Raw genomic sequence first — 14,387 nt, forward strand, 5'->3', positions numbered from 1 at the left:
CTCCAGAGATTTGGAGAAAAGAAGAAGCAAGACTCGAGTTTGGAGAGAAAAAACGTTGGAAAAGGACGAAGGAAGACTACACCATCGAAAGGACGACGAAGAAGGGGAAATTTTCGAGATTCCTCGACGTCCAGAGGAGAATGCGCAGTCAGGGGACACCCTGAACGCAGGACATGGACAACACACCATTCAAATTCTGCCGAAACTGCCATCATAAGTACGCGCAGAAGGACCAACACCCAGTCTGTAACCTCTGCCTGCCGGTCGACCACAAAAGCAGAGATTGCAACGCCTGCTCCGCATTCACCCCGAAGACCCTTCGACTGAGAGAGAGACAAAGGATCGCAAACTACACCATGCAGGGCAAGAGCCAACCCCCGTCCCTTCGAGACCTGGGACTCTCAACCGACGAGGAGGATTACGTTGCCGAAGAAGACAACGGCTACACGGTCGTAGAGACCGATAATAAGAAGACTACTAATAAGGTAGGAGAATCGACGACCCAAAAAGGCCCGAAAGACTCTCGACAGTCCACACAAGACTCTCGAAAAAAGGAGGCCAAGCCCCCGAAAGTGCCGACGCCGAGAACTTCGGCGTCCGCAGCAGCATCCAGGCCCAGCGGATCCTCTCAGAAGGACTCCCTGGCGCCGAAGGAGGGCGACCAACCAAAGTCGTCGAAAAGCCTCCAAGAAAAGGAGCGACCGACTACGAAAACATCTTCGAAGTCTACGGCGAAAGACGCAACACTAGCCTCGACGCCGAAAACAGCGTCGCCACCGAAAACAGTCTCGACGCCGAAATCCATCTCAGCGCCAGCTAGCGCGCCAAAGAGACCGGCACAACAACTCGACGCCGAACAGGCGGCGGAGATGGAAAAAAAGAAGAGGAGACTCGAAGCAGAGATGGAGAACATCCTGCAGCAAAAGAAAGATTTCGAAGACAAAATGAAATCTTACACAATTCCCTCGAGGCCAAAGTCACCAGAAGTACATGTGGTCGAGGATGAAGAGGAGGATTTCGAAGGAGAACAAGCGTCGGAGACCTTGGAAGATCTGGCATTTCAGGAAGATGATAATGCCTATTACGAGGAGGAGAGAGAGGACGAACAGACGGTGTACCAAGAATCAACATACTCGGATACACAGGAGGCCGAGTGGCAGGACGTTGACGCCGAAAGTCCAGAAGAGGGAGTGGACACATATCCAGCAAGGCCCTCGCCACCGGACGACATTGGCCTATATAATGAATGCATCAAGAACGCTGCAACAGCGTTCAGGGTCAAGCTCGAAGAGGAGGTGCCGAAAGGGGATTTCTTAGTAGAGACACTACTTCCAATGCACACTAGGAGCCAGTACCTGCCAAGCTTGAAAGCATCAAAGGGCAAGGAAGAGAGGCATTCAAGGAGCCTGCTACTTGTAAACCCGTCATGCCAAGGACGGAGAAAAAATACAAGCACTCCTCAAAGGATCCAGCCTACATACAGGGCATGGTCGCTGCTGACTCTATCATCATGGCAACAGCAAGAAGAAGGGCCAATGTGCCAACTACTTCAGGTCCACCCCCTGATAAAGAGAGCAGAAGGATGGACCTAACAGGAAGGAAGATCGAAAGGAATGCCGCTATGCACTGGCGCATGGCTAATTCCAATGCACTTCTCAACAGACACCATTACCAGATCATGGAGGAACTGGGCCAGTTGGTGAAACACCTACCTCAGGAGCAACAACAAAGGGCTTCGCACCTGGTAGAGGAAGGCAAGAACTTGGCAAACTCTTGCCTAAAAACAGCACTGGACGGGCAGACACGGCCAGCAGGCTTATGATGCTGGGCATCACAGAAAGAAGACAAGCCTGGCTCCGAATATCAGGCTTCAAACCGGAGGTGCAACACAACATCCTGAACACTCCGTTCAACGGTGAGACACTGTTCGGTGCAATAGTGGACGACAAGCTCTCACAGCTCAAAAAGGATAATGACACCGCAAGATCCATGGGGGCCTTGCAATTCAGGGGAGCGATGAGAGGGACCCCGTCAAGGAGACCACACGGGAGAGGTGGGAACCAGCCGGGAACGTCCCATCAGTCCTTCCAACATTCCCACCAAAGCGACACCCATGCACAACATGGCCATCAAAAACAGCAATGGCAATACCAACATAGGGGCCAGTCCTTTCGCGGGAGAGCGGGCGGACGTGGAAACACCAGGAGGGGTGGACAGCAAACCACCTCCAAGTGACTCTACCTCATTGGCAGTGCACACCCTACAAAAAACTCCAAGGGTGGAGCACAAAAGCAAAAAACTGGAGTCTCACGCACCAAAACACCACGAGCACATAACACCAGTGGGAGGAAGATTAAAACTCTTCCTCCAGGAGTGGAGAAACATTACAACGGACAAATGGATCATCAACACAATACAGTACGGGTACTGCATAGAGTTAGAAAAAACACCACCAAGCAGAAGACCAAAGAAAAGAGCACTAGCAAAAAAGGAACTAGAGCTTCTTCAGAAGGAAGCAGAGGAACTGCTACGAAAAGAGGCTATCGAGCCTGTACCTCCCGGGGAAAGGAACAAGGGGGTGTACTCTACGTACTTCCTGGTACCCAAAGTAGACGAAACAATGAGACCCATTATGGACCTAAGGTTCCTCAACAAATTCATAAAGACATAGAAATTCAAAATGACATCCCTGCAAGAAGTACTCCCACAGATTCAAACAGTGGACTTCATGGTCACCATAGACCTAAAGGACGCCTACCTACACATCCCAATGAACAGACGGCACAAGCATCTGCTAAGATTTACAATCCACGCAGACCACTACCAATTCACAGCATTGGCCTTCGGACTAAAATCAGCACCAAGGGTGTTCACAAAGTGCCTGGCAGCAGTCGCAGCCCACTTAAGGAGGCAGGGGATACACGTATATCCTTACCTACACGATTGGCTCATAAAGGCAAAGTCATACAATACGTACAAACAGCACGCTCAGAGAGTGACAGACACACTAATCGCCCTAGGTTTCTCCATTCACTGGAAGAAATCATCCATAAACCCACAACAGGTCAAAATATTTCTGGGGGCACAAATCGACACCATTCAGGGAAAGGTGTACCCCAGCGAGAAGAGAACGACTGCACTGTTGAAGGAGGCGCGCCTCTACCAGAAGGGGCAAGCTCTGACAGTGAGGGCGGTGAGCAAGATGATGGGCATGATGGCCTCATGCATCCACATAATACCAAATGTCCGACTACACATGCGACCACTCCAGGAGTGGCTGCAGGACCAATGGTCACAAGCGATGGGGTGTTGGGAGGACCTAGTGGTTGTAACGCACGCAGTGCAAGAGGAGATATCATGGTGGAACAAGGAAAACATAACAAAAGGAAAACGTCTAACACCACCAACACCAACAGTGACCATCACCATGGACGCATCCCAAAAGGGATGGGGAGCACACATGGAAAAACTACGCGTGAGGGGCTTGTGGACACAAGCAGATGCTGTGAAACACATCTATTACCTAGAACTAAAGATCGTTCTAGCTATGAAAGCCTTCCAGACGAAGTTGTACAATCAAACAGTGCTGATCCAGACGGACAACACAACAGCGATGTTCTACATAAACAAACAGGGAGGAACACAATCTGCACCGCTGTCAGAGCTAGCACAACAAATATGGAAATGGGCAATACCATTGAAAATAGATCTACTGGCGATACATCTGCCAGGAAAAGAGAACGTGGAAGCAGACTGGCTCAGCAGACAGACATCGGCCTCGCACGAATGGGAGCTGAATGCACAAGAAACAAAGAGACTATTCGACAGGTTGGGAACTCCGTCAATAGACCTGTTTGCAACACACCAGAACGCGAAATGCCAACACTTCACATCGAGGCAACCAGAGGAGGGGTCCCTTGGGAATGCCCGATGGATAAGCTGGCCAAAGACATTTGCCTACGCTTTTCCGCCGATTCCCCTGATACACAAGATACTCAGCAAGTGCAGGGCTAGCAACATGACCCTCATACTGGTCGCACCCCAGTGGGCCAGACAAACATGGTACTCTCAGATTATGGAAATGACACAGAGTGCACCTCACAAATTTGGGAGGAGGAAAGACCTACTCTCCATGCAAAATGGAGAGGTGTTGCATCCAGAGCCAGAAAGTCTCAGCCTAGCAGCCTGGCTCCTGAGGACATAGAGTTCGCACACCTAAGGCTCCCTGAGAGCACCCTGAGGGTACTTCGAGAGGCAAGAAGACCAAGCACACGTAAGTGCTACGTGGCCAAATGGAAGAGGTTCACATTATGGTGCAAAAAGGAGGGTCTGCACAACAAGATGACAAGAGACTCTACAGTCCTTAAGTACCTCACACACCTGCTCGAGACTAACCTGAGCTCATCATCGCTAAGGGTACACCTAGCAGCCATTGTCGCCTACACTAGAGGGGAAACAGGCAAAAGCTTCTTTACTTCTATAATTGTAAAAAGATTCTTGGAAGGTGCAAAAAGAATAGCACCACCTAAAAGGTTACCACCACCGGCATGGAACCTCAATATAGTACTGACAGAACTCATGAAAGCACCTTTTGAACCGATGCATAAAGCCTCACTACAGATGCTAACGTTAAAAACAGCTTTCCTAGTGGCAATCCCCTCGCTACGCAGAGTAAGCGAGCTGCAGGCGTTAACACTACAGGAACCCTACATACAAATTCACGACAGGGTGGTGATGAGAACGGACCCACACTTTATTCCAAAGGTAGTGTCCAAGTTCCACATCAACCAGACGATTCAAATACCAAGTTTCTTTCAGAAACCAACAACAAAAACAGAAAGGGCACTGCACACTCTGGATGCGAGACGTGCAGTCATGCATTACATAGAGAGAACTAAAGATCACAGGAAAACAAAACAGTTTTTTGTCTCCTTTGCTGAAAGTTTCATGGGAAAAGCTGTTACTAAAGGAACAATTGCACGATGGATCGCGCAAACTATACAATTCTGCCACAAACAAGCTGGACAAGAACTAGTAGAGGGGCCAAGGGCCCATTCAACAAGAAAGAAGGGACCTACAATAGCCTTCTTGACAAACACTCCCATTCAGGACATATGCCTGGCGGCAACATGGGCTTCTGTGCACACGTTCACAAAACACTACTGTGTGGACATACAAATGACCAAGGAAGCACAAGTGGGACAGAAAGTGCTTCAGCACATATTCAAGAACACAAGCTCACCTTCCACCCAGCCGCCACAATAACAACAAACCGCTACGAAGTCTATGCACAGCATAGTGAATCCAGAAAGATTCACGCTGCAAAACGAATAGTTTCTTACCTGTCGGTGTAGTTTTGCAGCTTGAAGATCTTTCTGGATTCACTAGCGAACCCACCCACCTCCGCCAGAAAGATGAGGCTGGGGAAAAGAGGTGGTAATCAAAAAAAAAAAAAAAGTCATAGAACTTCAAGGAAAACAGCGCTAAAAGAGAAAAGATCAAGAACATTGCCATACAATTCGGAAACAGAACACAAACGGGAAAGAAAAAAGAATCCGAAGATGGCGCCCACAGGTGGGAGTTTCCGCAGGAAGCATGCAGACGTCACAGGACGGACACCAAAAGGTGGGACGTCGACGCCCACCTGGGCTACGAAAAAAAAAAAAGACTACGATTCCGGACCCAACCACTAGACCGCGGAATAATGCACAGCATAGTGAATCCAGAAAGATCTTCAAGCTGCAAAACTACACCGACAGGTAAGAAACTATTCGTTATTAAGGTTGAAACCTGCAGAGGAAGCAAAGCTGAATCACGAAATGTAACACAAAAGAAAGTGTGTTGTGAAAGTAAGTGTATATGTACACAAAATAAAGAAAGGACTACATTAATTACACTACATCATAAAGAACAAGCATTAAAAAAACAATAGGTCTTGCCTATCATTAAGTTAATGCCATTTGCTTTGCTATACAATACCATTAGCAAAGCAGATGGCTTTAACTTAATTAAAGGCGAGACCTATTGCATTTTCTATGCTTGACAGTGTTCCTCGTTACCATACATGGGTTCCAAAGGTAAGTGAGCTCCAAACTCTATCCACCTCCCATGCCCCACCTTCTTCCTACACAAACTGTTTGTCGACTAAGGCATCCTTTCCACTCAAATTAGTGACATCGGTTGAACCATCTCCTTTCTGGTATTCTGTGGAGAAGGAGAGACTCCATCGCAAAGACCTCAAAAGAGCACTTAGCTTTTATATTGATTGTACCAGAGAACACTGTGTAGACAATCTGCTCTTTGTTGGGTTAGCAGGAGCAAAGAAGGGTAAAGTTAAGTTGAAAAGACCATCTCTCACTGGATCTTGATCTGCATAAACTCTGCTACGCATTAACCAAAAAGCAGATCCTGGGGCTAATTAAAGGCTCATTCCACCAGAGCCAAGGCTGCTACCTCTGCATTATAGCACGTGGTGTGCCTGTCCTGGACTTTTGTGAGGTGCTGCGTGGGCATCCCTCAAGAAGCACTACTGTTTGGACAACCAGTTTTTCCGAGAGGGGCATTTTGGTTAGACCCGATTTTCAGACCCAACTCTGAATAGGTATTGCTTTGGTTTCTATTCAAAATGTGAGGAATCTGCAGTAAGAAGTCTGTCAGAAGAACAAGTTGCTTACCTTCAGTAATGCTCTTTATGGGACAAACTGTATCTAACTGCAGATTCTTCACCGACCTTCCCATCCTCCCCATTCTGTGAATCTGACTCTGCCCCAAAAAATATCCCAAGTTTAGGAATCTACACACTGGTGGATGGCAATTTGCTGTTTTGGCTCAGCATCTGAGAGTAATGACTACCTAGAAAGTAACTTGCGTTAGTGTGCGGGATTGTCTCCTATATTGGCTCCACACGTCATTTCTGGAGCTGAACACGGTCATTCTGGTGCTGCATGGCACCACCTATCTGCACACAGATGTACTGCTCAAAGGTTTCCATATGCAGTCAGACGCTTGGGGAAATAATCAAAAGGGCAGGAATTTCCAAAGATGAGTAATTTATGGTTAGATAGTCTCCACCAAAAAGAGCATTACCAAAGGTAAGCAGTTTGTTCTTTGAGAACCTCCTTGCTCTAATGAATTGACTATGTAAAGAGTACATTCTTAACCCCTTTTCCCAGGATGGAAAGCGATGAGGAGAATGAGAATCCAGACAGCATCGTCCCTGCCTCCTCTCCAGAGAGTGTGCTAGAAGAGGAGACGACGCGCTTCCCATTTCTGACAGATCTAAAAGTGGAGCATGATGATAGAGCTCTCTCACCAGTTATTCCACTCATCCCAAGAGTCTGTATCCCAGGTCAGTAGGCAGAGGCTTCACTCTGTGGCAATGATACTTTGTTTGTTTTTGTGTGCCTTTTTTTGTCTGTCACTAACTGAGATGCATAAAAGAAAAATTAAGGATCTGTATTTTCTTGAAAGCTCCCAGTTCCATGTGTCCGAAAACGATCATTCTCTACTGCAGTCACTGTTTTTAGTTGAACTAGAATGCCACCACGTTAACACAAAAATGTTGGGGATGTTAAAGTTGACTTTATCTGAATCAACGGAAGTCCTTGGTACATATGTGCCTGGATTTTAGGACTGAGATTGATGAACAACCCATATATTGAGTGCCTTTCATCTTCTATGTCGCCAAGCTGCATCTGGTACTCAACTGTTTTTCCAAGCGAATAGTAAATGCCATGTGCATTTTATTTTATTTCTTTTTAAGTAGTAAGCATGGTAAAGTAGTTTATTATAATGAATTTAAGTGAATATATTTTCATTTTGTAAATTTCTTTGGGCGAAAAGTCGAAAACAAAAACTGATGAGTTAGAATAATCCACACATTGCTAATAAGAGCCTGTCCTGCATTGTTATATCGTGATTGCCATAAATATTAGAATTTGTCTGCCCACAGATAGGATGTCGGAAAGCTTTTTTACCATACATATATCAATTAAAATAATAAAATGCATAACCATTTATTTCAGCCCATGTACGGATGGCTGTTGGAGTTGGAATGGCCTCTGCATGGTAATTTGGCATGGGCCCCCTCTCTGAGTGCCTAAATATATGTGAAAACTGGTATCCTGACTTATTTTTCGCCTTGCTATCACGCATAACCTAGCAGGTGCGTAGGAGCCAAGGCTTGTCCCCGTCCGTGTGAGATCTAGGAACTGTCCTGTGACCTAAACAGTGGACTTCTGTCATTGCCATGGGGAAATAACGTAAAGCAGTGGTGGCGTCCTACTGTGTGTTGTGAATTTGCATTATGTCACTTGCCCAGGGCAAGGGGGGGGGGGAAGTAGGATAGGACAAAGAGATCACAGCTAGCGGCAGTCGGGCGGCTAGGTGCAGGGTGCTTTTGAGCCGTCGGGCGCTTAATGTTATCCAATGAGGATCTTGAAAAGGAACAATGGCTGAAGGCTCGGGGACGGAGACTCCCCAGGGGCAACCAGCACTTCGAGAGGTAAGTTGGGATGTTGGAGCACAGGTAGGTACCCCAAAGGGAGGCAAAGGGGGCTGTAGGGTGCCGGGTGCAGGGGTGTCTTTTGGTATTGGAAAGCTTACCCTCGGCTGGTCGCGGTTGGGGGGGGCCCTGGTTCTGAGTCTGCAGGCGTCGTCTGGTTCGTCGAGGAGGGTCTTTGGGCACTGGACTTAGGGTCCCAGTCGCCGGGAGGACGTCCTCGTGGTCTTGTTTCGGTTGTACCCAGCCTGGGCTCAGCTGGTGCAGAGTGGGCTGGTCCGGAGTTTCCTGGCTGGCACCAGGTGGTTTGTTGCAGCAGAGCCTCTGCTGGTGGGAGTTCCAATCTCCAAGGGGGTCCAGGCAGGCAGGTCCTCGGTGTGTCCCAAGGTGGCTGTCCGCGGGAGTCACCAGGTTTAGGCAGGAGCAGGTTCCAGGAGCAACAGGCCGGTAGGGCTGGGGCCAAGTCAGTTGGTGTTGTCCTGTTGTTAGCAGCTGCACGGCGGGTCGTCTTCTTGGTCTTCTTTCTTCTTCTTGGTATCCGAATCTGAGGAAGGGAGGTTCAGTGAGCCCCTAAATACTAAATTTAGGGGTGTTACAAGGGCTAGGACAAGGACCAATGGGTCCCTATCCTGGGCTGAGTACACCCCCTAGCCTGCTCCTCTCCTGTGGGAGGGGGGCAGGAGCCTAGCTCGGTTTTGGTAGGGCTCCCCATCTACAAGTTGGCCGGAGCCTGGGGTCGTGCTTCACCTCGCCTCCTCCACCTGAGGGGTGGAGTTGGCAAAGGTTGAGACACCCCCCTTCCTGACGTAGTTTTTCCCGCCAGTCTTCCTGCCAGAGTGGGGTTCAGGACGGGGGGGGGGCTGGTTGCTGGGTACAGCAAATAGTCTGGGGAAGCTCACAGAGGCGGCATACCTTTGAAGCTTCCCCCTGTCCATCCTGGGGTAGGAGACCTCGCACCTCGCCCAGGATGTGCATTGTTGCAGGCCCAGGAGAGCGGGGCTCTCCTACCCAGGGGTCCAGCAACATGTCTGCTGTGTGGCAGCCTCTGCAGCCACTCAGCCCAGACGTGGATTGTAGGTTAGGTTTTCAGGGGGTATCTCTAAGATGCCCTCTGGTGCATTTTACATTAAATCCCACACTGCCATCAGTGCGGGTTTAATGTGCTGAGAAGTTTGATACCAAACTTGTGAGTCTTCAGTGTAGCCATTAGGGTGCTGTGGAGTTCGTAATGACAACCTCCCAGCACCATATACTCTTAATTGCATCACTGCACTTACAGTGCCCAGGAATGGCCCTGGGTACTGTGGGGGCACAGGGCTCATGCACCTGTGCCCTCACCTCCGGCATAGGGCACCCAGCTAGAGGGGTGACTGAAGTATGCCAGGACAGTGGGTTCTGTGGGTATGGCATGCAGGGATGGGTGCCATGTCGACTCTTGTTTTACCTCTGTACTTAGGCACTCAGCCTGCAAATTCAGTGAGTGGGTTCCAGGGTACAGGGCCCCTGAGGGTGGCACAATAAGTGCTGCAGCCCTCAGGGGTCTTCGCAAGTCACCATGCCCTGGGTACCTAGGTTACCATTTACTAGGGGCTGACAGGTGGCCAGAGGTGCCAATTGGGTTTTAGTTTTAACACAGTTTTAGGGAAGGAACACATGCCCTGGGTACCTGGTTGGCAGGAACCCAGGGCACACTCAGTCAAAGCACATCAGCAGTTCAGAAACAAGTGGGGTCATACCAATGGCACTTTCTCACAGCGTCGGGTGCAGGGGTGCCTTTTGTGGTCAGATCTTCTTACCAGCTCCTGATCGCGGTTAGGGGGGCCTTCAGATTTAGACTGCCGGTGTCGGCTGGAGGCTTAAGTCAGGCCAGGGGTCTCCGGATTCGGGTCCGGATCACCGGGGTGATCTCGTTGTGTTTATCCGCTCGGGCCGGGTTCGGCGGATGCAGAGTGGGCTAGAATTGCGGTCTCTGGCTGGTGCCATAAGCTGCAGTCTGAACAAATCCGGTGTTCACAGAAGATGCAGTTTTTAGAAGTGAAGACAAACAGGTCCTCCAGGTTTCTTGGGATTGCTGGCTGTAGGACACACCAGGATTTTGCAGGAGCAGGTTCGAGTGGGAGACAGGCCGGTAGGGCTGGGGCCAAGTCAGTGGGCGTCGTCCTCTTGTTAGCTCTGCACGGCTCTTCTTATCTTCTTTCTTGTTTTTGTCTGAATCTGAGGAAGCAAGGTTCAGGGTGCCCCCTAAATACCAGATTTAGGGGTGTTACATGTAGGTAAGGGCAGAAACCAAAGGGTCCCTTCCCTGGGGTGGGTACACCCCCTACCGTACCACCCTCCAGTGGGAGGGCAGGATCCTGTCCCTGGTTGGCTAGGTTACCCCCATCCTCAAGATGGCTGGGACTCGGAGTTACCCCAGTATTGGAACTTTCATAGATTCCCATGCTTTGTATCATTCCCCGTCGTCGGAATGGGAGCCTCTGTAAATAAAAAACATCAGAACCATAGGTACAAAAGAGAAAATTAGGCCTAGGCCTCATCTCATTTTGTAGCATATCACCCTCTTTGTGTCAAAGAGCCCAAATTTGCGCAAGAACCAATCCGAATAGCCTCACCCCATAGAACCTTCCTGAGAGAGCCTCAGATTTTCTACCACACGTTGTGCAAGGGAGTCAGTTTTTCTTTCTATTCAACTTTATTCTTCAACTTTTTTCTTCAAAATCTACAATGTCCGACAAGGAGAAGAAGGCTTTATTCAGGGCCTGTGCTACCTGTGCGAAAAAGAGGCTTTTTGTGGAAGACAAGCATGAGGACTGCATTTATTGCTTGTATCCTGACCACAAATCCACAGATTGCAAAATCTGTAGGACCTTTTCAACAAAGACTTTGAGAGACAGGGAGGGCCGATTGTTGACCTGGCTAGAGAAGATGAAGGCACGGAAGGAAGTACTGTCTTCAGATGAGGAGGATTCTACATCTGTAACTTCCTCCAGAAGATCTAAAAAGAGGGGTAGGTCTCCTCCCTCTACTTCATCTGAGCCCCCTGTCAAAGCCCACCAAAGGATCTCTGATAGGTCTGGAAGGGTTAGTCCCATTAAATCTCCACACCGAGGTGAAAATGAGAGGCTGGGGTAGGCTGCTGAGAAGGACACAGCCAAGAAGGTGAGAAAGGAGGTTTCTGTTCCTTCACAAACATCCCAGAAAGAGAAGGACAGTAAGAAACTCTCGAAGGACACTCGAGACAAAACATGACAAGAAACAGCATCCGTCGACGACGAAATCAGCAGGTACGTCGACGACTGTCTCTCATAAGGATTTGAGTGTTCCGATGGCTCCGTCGACTGGACCGTCGACGGCGGCTGTGTCGACGACACCTTTAATGACTGCGTCGACATTTAAAATGCCTTCCTGTTCGTCGACGATGGCTACCTTCTCGACATCGACGATCATGTCAACTAAGATACTGTCGACGGCCGCTTCGACGACGAGAACTACGTCGACGACGACGGCTGTGATGTTGATGACGACTAGCTCGTCGACGATAAATCCATCGTAGACTATGAAAATTCCGTCGACTAAGACCTTTCCAGCGTCGACGATTCCGTCGACGAATCCGACGACGATGGCTTCGTCGTTTCTTTCGACGACGACTGTCGACGACATCGTCGACTATTCAAAAAATGCAGATTTCCACACGGAAACGGCAGATGACACCGGAGATGACTTCTCCAAGGCGAGTTACACCTTTGCCTCCTAATATGCTGCTGGATGACGAGTCTGATGAAGAGGGTGACGATATCCGTTATGGGGATGCCTACAGTCCATCGGATTTGAATGTGAAATGTCAAGATACAGATACTGAGGAGTACTACGAACACCAGTATGTTAAGCAGGAACAACCTTCTCGAGGCTTGGGTCAGGACATGGTGGCCATGCCAGCCTCTCTGGTTTCGGATTTGCAATTGATGTTGCAAGACTATAGAAATAGATTTCCGACTCAACCAGCAGTACAAACGGAACGCCCTCCTTCTCCAACTGTACCTCCGACATCTACAATCATTGTGACAACGGTGGTCCCACGGGCTGTGGAACCTGAACCCAGAGAGAAATCCAGAAAAGTTGTGCATGATGTGTCTTCAGATGATGACGTTCAGGACGATCCTATAAATGACCCTGACTTGGATTGTGATGATAGTGGCCTTCAAGATCCAGATGCCACAGGACAGGACACTGCTACTTCTCCTCCAGCTGACATTGGGGGTTTCCATGGCCTCGTGGAGAGGGCATCTAAAAGATTTGGTCTGCCAATCACAACAGTGCAATCAGACTGTTTCCTTTATGACTTTAAAGAGCCATACAAAAAGTCAGTCAGATCGATTCCTATAATAGAACACATATGGTCAGAAGGGATCAATTTCATGCAGAATCCGGCCACTGTCATTCCTGTTCTTCCCCGGCTGGAGAAGAAATATAAGGCCCCTGAAGGCAGTCCAGCGTGCCTACTTGGACAACCTAAGCCGGATTCTGTAATATCACAAGCGGCACAAAGCAAATCCAAGAATCCTTCCACGCCAGTACTACACCCCCGGACAAGGAAGGGAGGCGCTTGGACAATGTGGGCAAGAGATTCTCCTCTATGGCCAGTCTCCTCGTTCGAGCGGCTAATGCTCTGGCCATCTTGGGCAGGTACGATCGCCAGATGTGGTATGATTTGGCCCCGTTTATAGAACAGCTGCCAGAATCATCAAAAGAGGAAGCCAGAAAGGTTCTCGTGGAGGGAGAAAGATCGTCAGAGGTCATAGATTGTGCTATGTGTAGGAGAGAAGGGTCTGCAATCCTATGGTCACCCCCGATTTTTGCTTTTTGCTTCACTGGTTTACGACTTTCCCTGGCTGTGGGCCTGCAAATCAGACCCACAGCCTAGCTGTTCTCTCTCTAAATTGACAACCATGTACCTTAGGTGCATTTACCAATTGGTACTGGGCCACCTTATCAGTCCCTGTACAGCATACCTTAGGTATCCAGGGCATAGGTGTACACAGGGCCTACCAGGGGCTGAAGCATGTATTATGCCACCCCTGGCTGGCCATCTAAACAGACACAACTGGCTGCACGACAGCTGGGGCCAGGTGGTGTAATCACTCTTTGCTTTAGATATAGTTACCTATATCTAAACCTAAAATTGACACATATATTCCTATCAGTCACTCCTATGGCAGGCCTTATCAATCCTGAAGGCAGAGTGCTTGGAATTATGTGAGATGGTGCTCTGGCATGAGCTGAGCCCGTTTGCAGCTTGCGGAACCAAGTCCTAATAGCTGTTCCATGATAACGCTATACCATATACTCTTAAGTGCATTATGAACCTCACGGTCAAATGCTAACTTTGGTATAGCATTATCAAAACATGTCGAGTAAGGTGTCATACGAATTGGAATACTACCCCCTCGCCAATTCTGGCGACGGGGGTAGCATTCCACCCTTCTAGAGGGACACGACATGTATGTAACTGTGAAACCCGGTTAAAGTTAACTCGAGCCTCAGCATCACAAAATAGATGCTGCCACCACAGACACAAGTCTGACCTCCTGCTGCTGGGAGTCCTTCCAGCGAGGAAGGCTTGGACAAAGGGTTTCCTGCCTAGGGAGATGCTAGCACCACCCCAGACAGGATTTTGTGTATTAGGTAGGGCAGGGCTGAAAGGAATGAGACATGCCTGGGGCACACAAGGTGTCCCTGTGCATACTCCGGTCTAAACCAGTTCCTGGGGCACTCCAGCCCCAGAGCTGGCGCAAGACCGGACAAAGGATAGGGGGTGTAACCACCCCCCTTCCTGGTCCCACCCAGGGGAGGGACCTAGTCGTAGTGCAGCCCCCTTTAGCTGAATAAA

General features: G+C 49.1%; 1 protein-coding gene across 4 annotated transcripts in view; it reads left to right on the forward strand.

The window, feature by feature from the left end:
- KMT2D (lysine methyltransferase 2D) overlaps positions 1–14,387 on the forward strand; it is a 1,692,256-nt gene that overhangs the window by 1,420,017 nt on the left and 257,852 nt on the right. For all 4 annotated transcript variants that reach the window (XM_086963706.1, XM_086963708.1, XM_086963710.1 and 1 more), the window contains one exon: positions 7,173–7,348. In XM_086963706.1, coding sequence (XP_086819832.1) covers positions 7,173–7,348 — 176 coding nt within the window. The remainder of the gene's footprint in view (positions 1–7,172; positions 7,349–14,387) is intronic.

The sequence above is a fragment of the Lissotriton vulgaris genome, chromosome 1_1 (genome assembly GCF_964263255.1).
Source record: "Lissotriton vulgaris chromosome 1_1, aLisVul1.2, whole genome shotgun sequence".
Taxonomy (NCBI): domain Eukaryota; kingdom Metazoa; phylum Chordata; class Amphibia; order Caudata; family Salamandridae; genus Lissotriton; species Lissotriton vulgaris.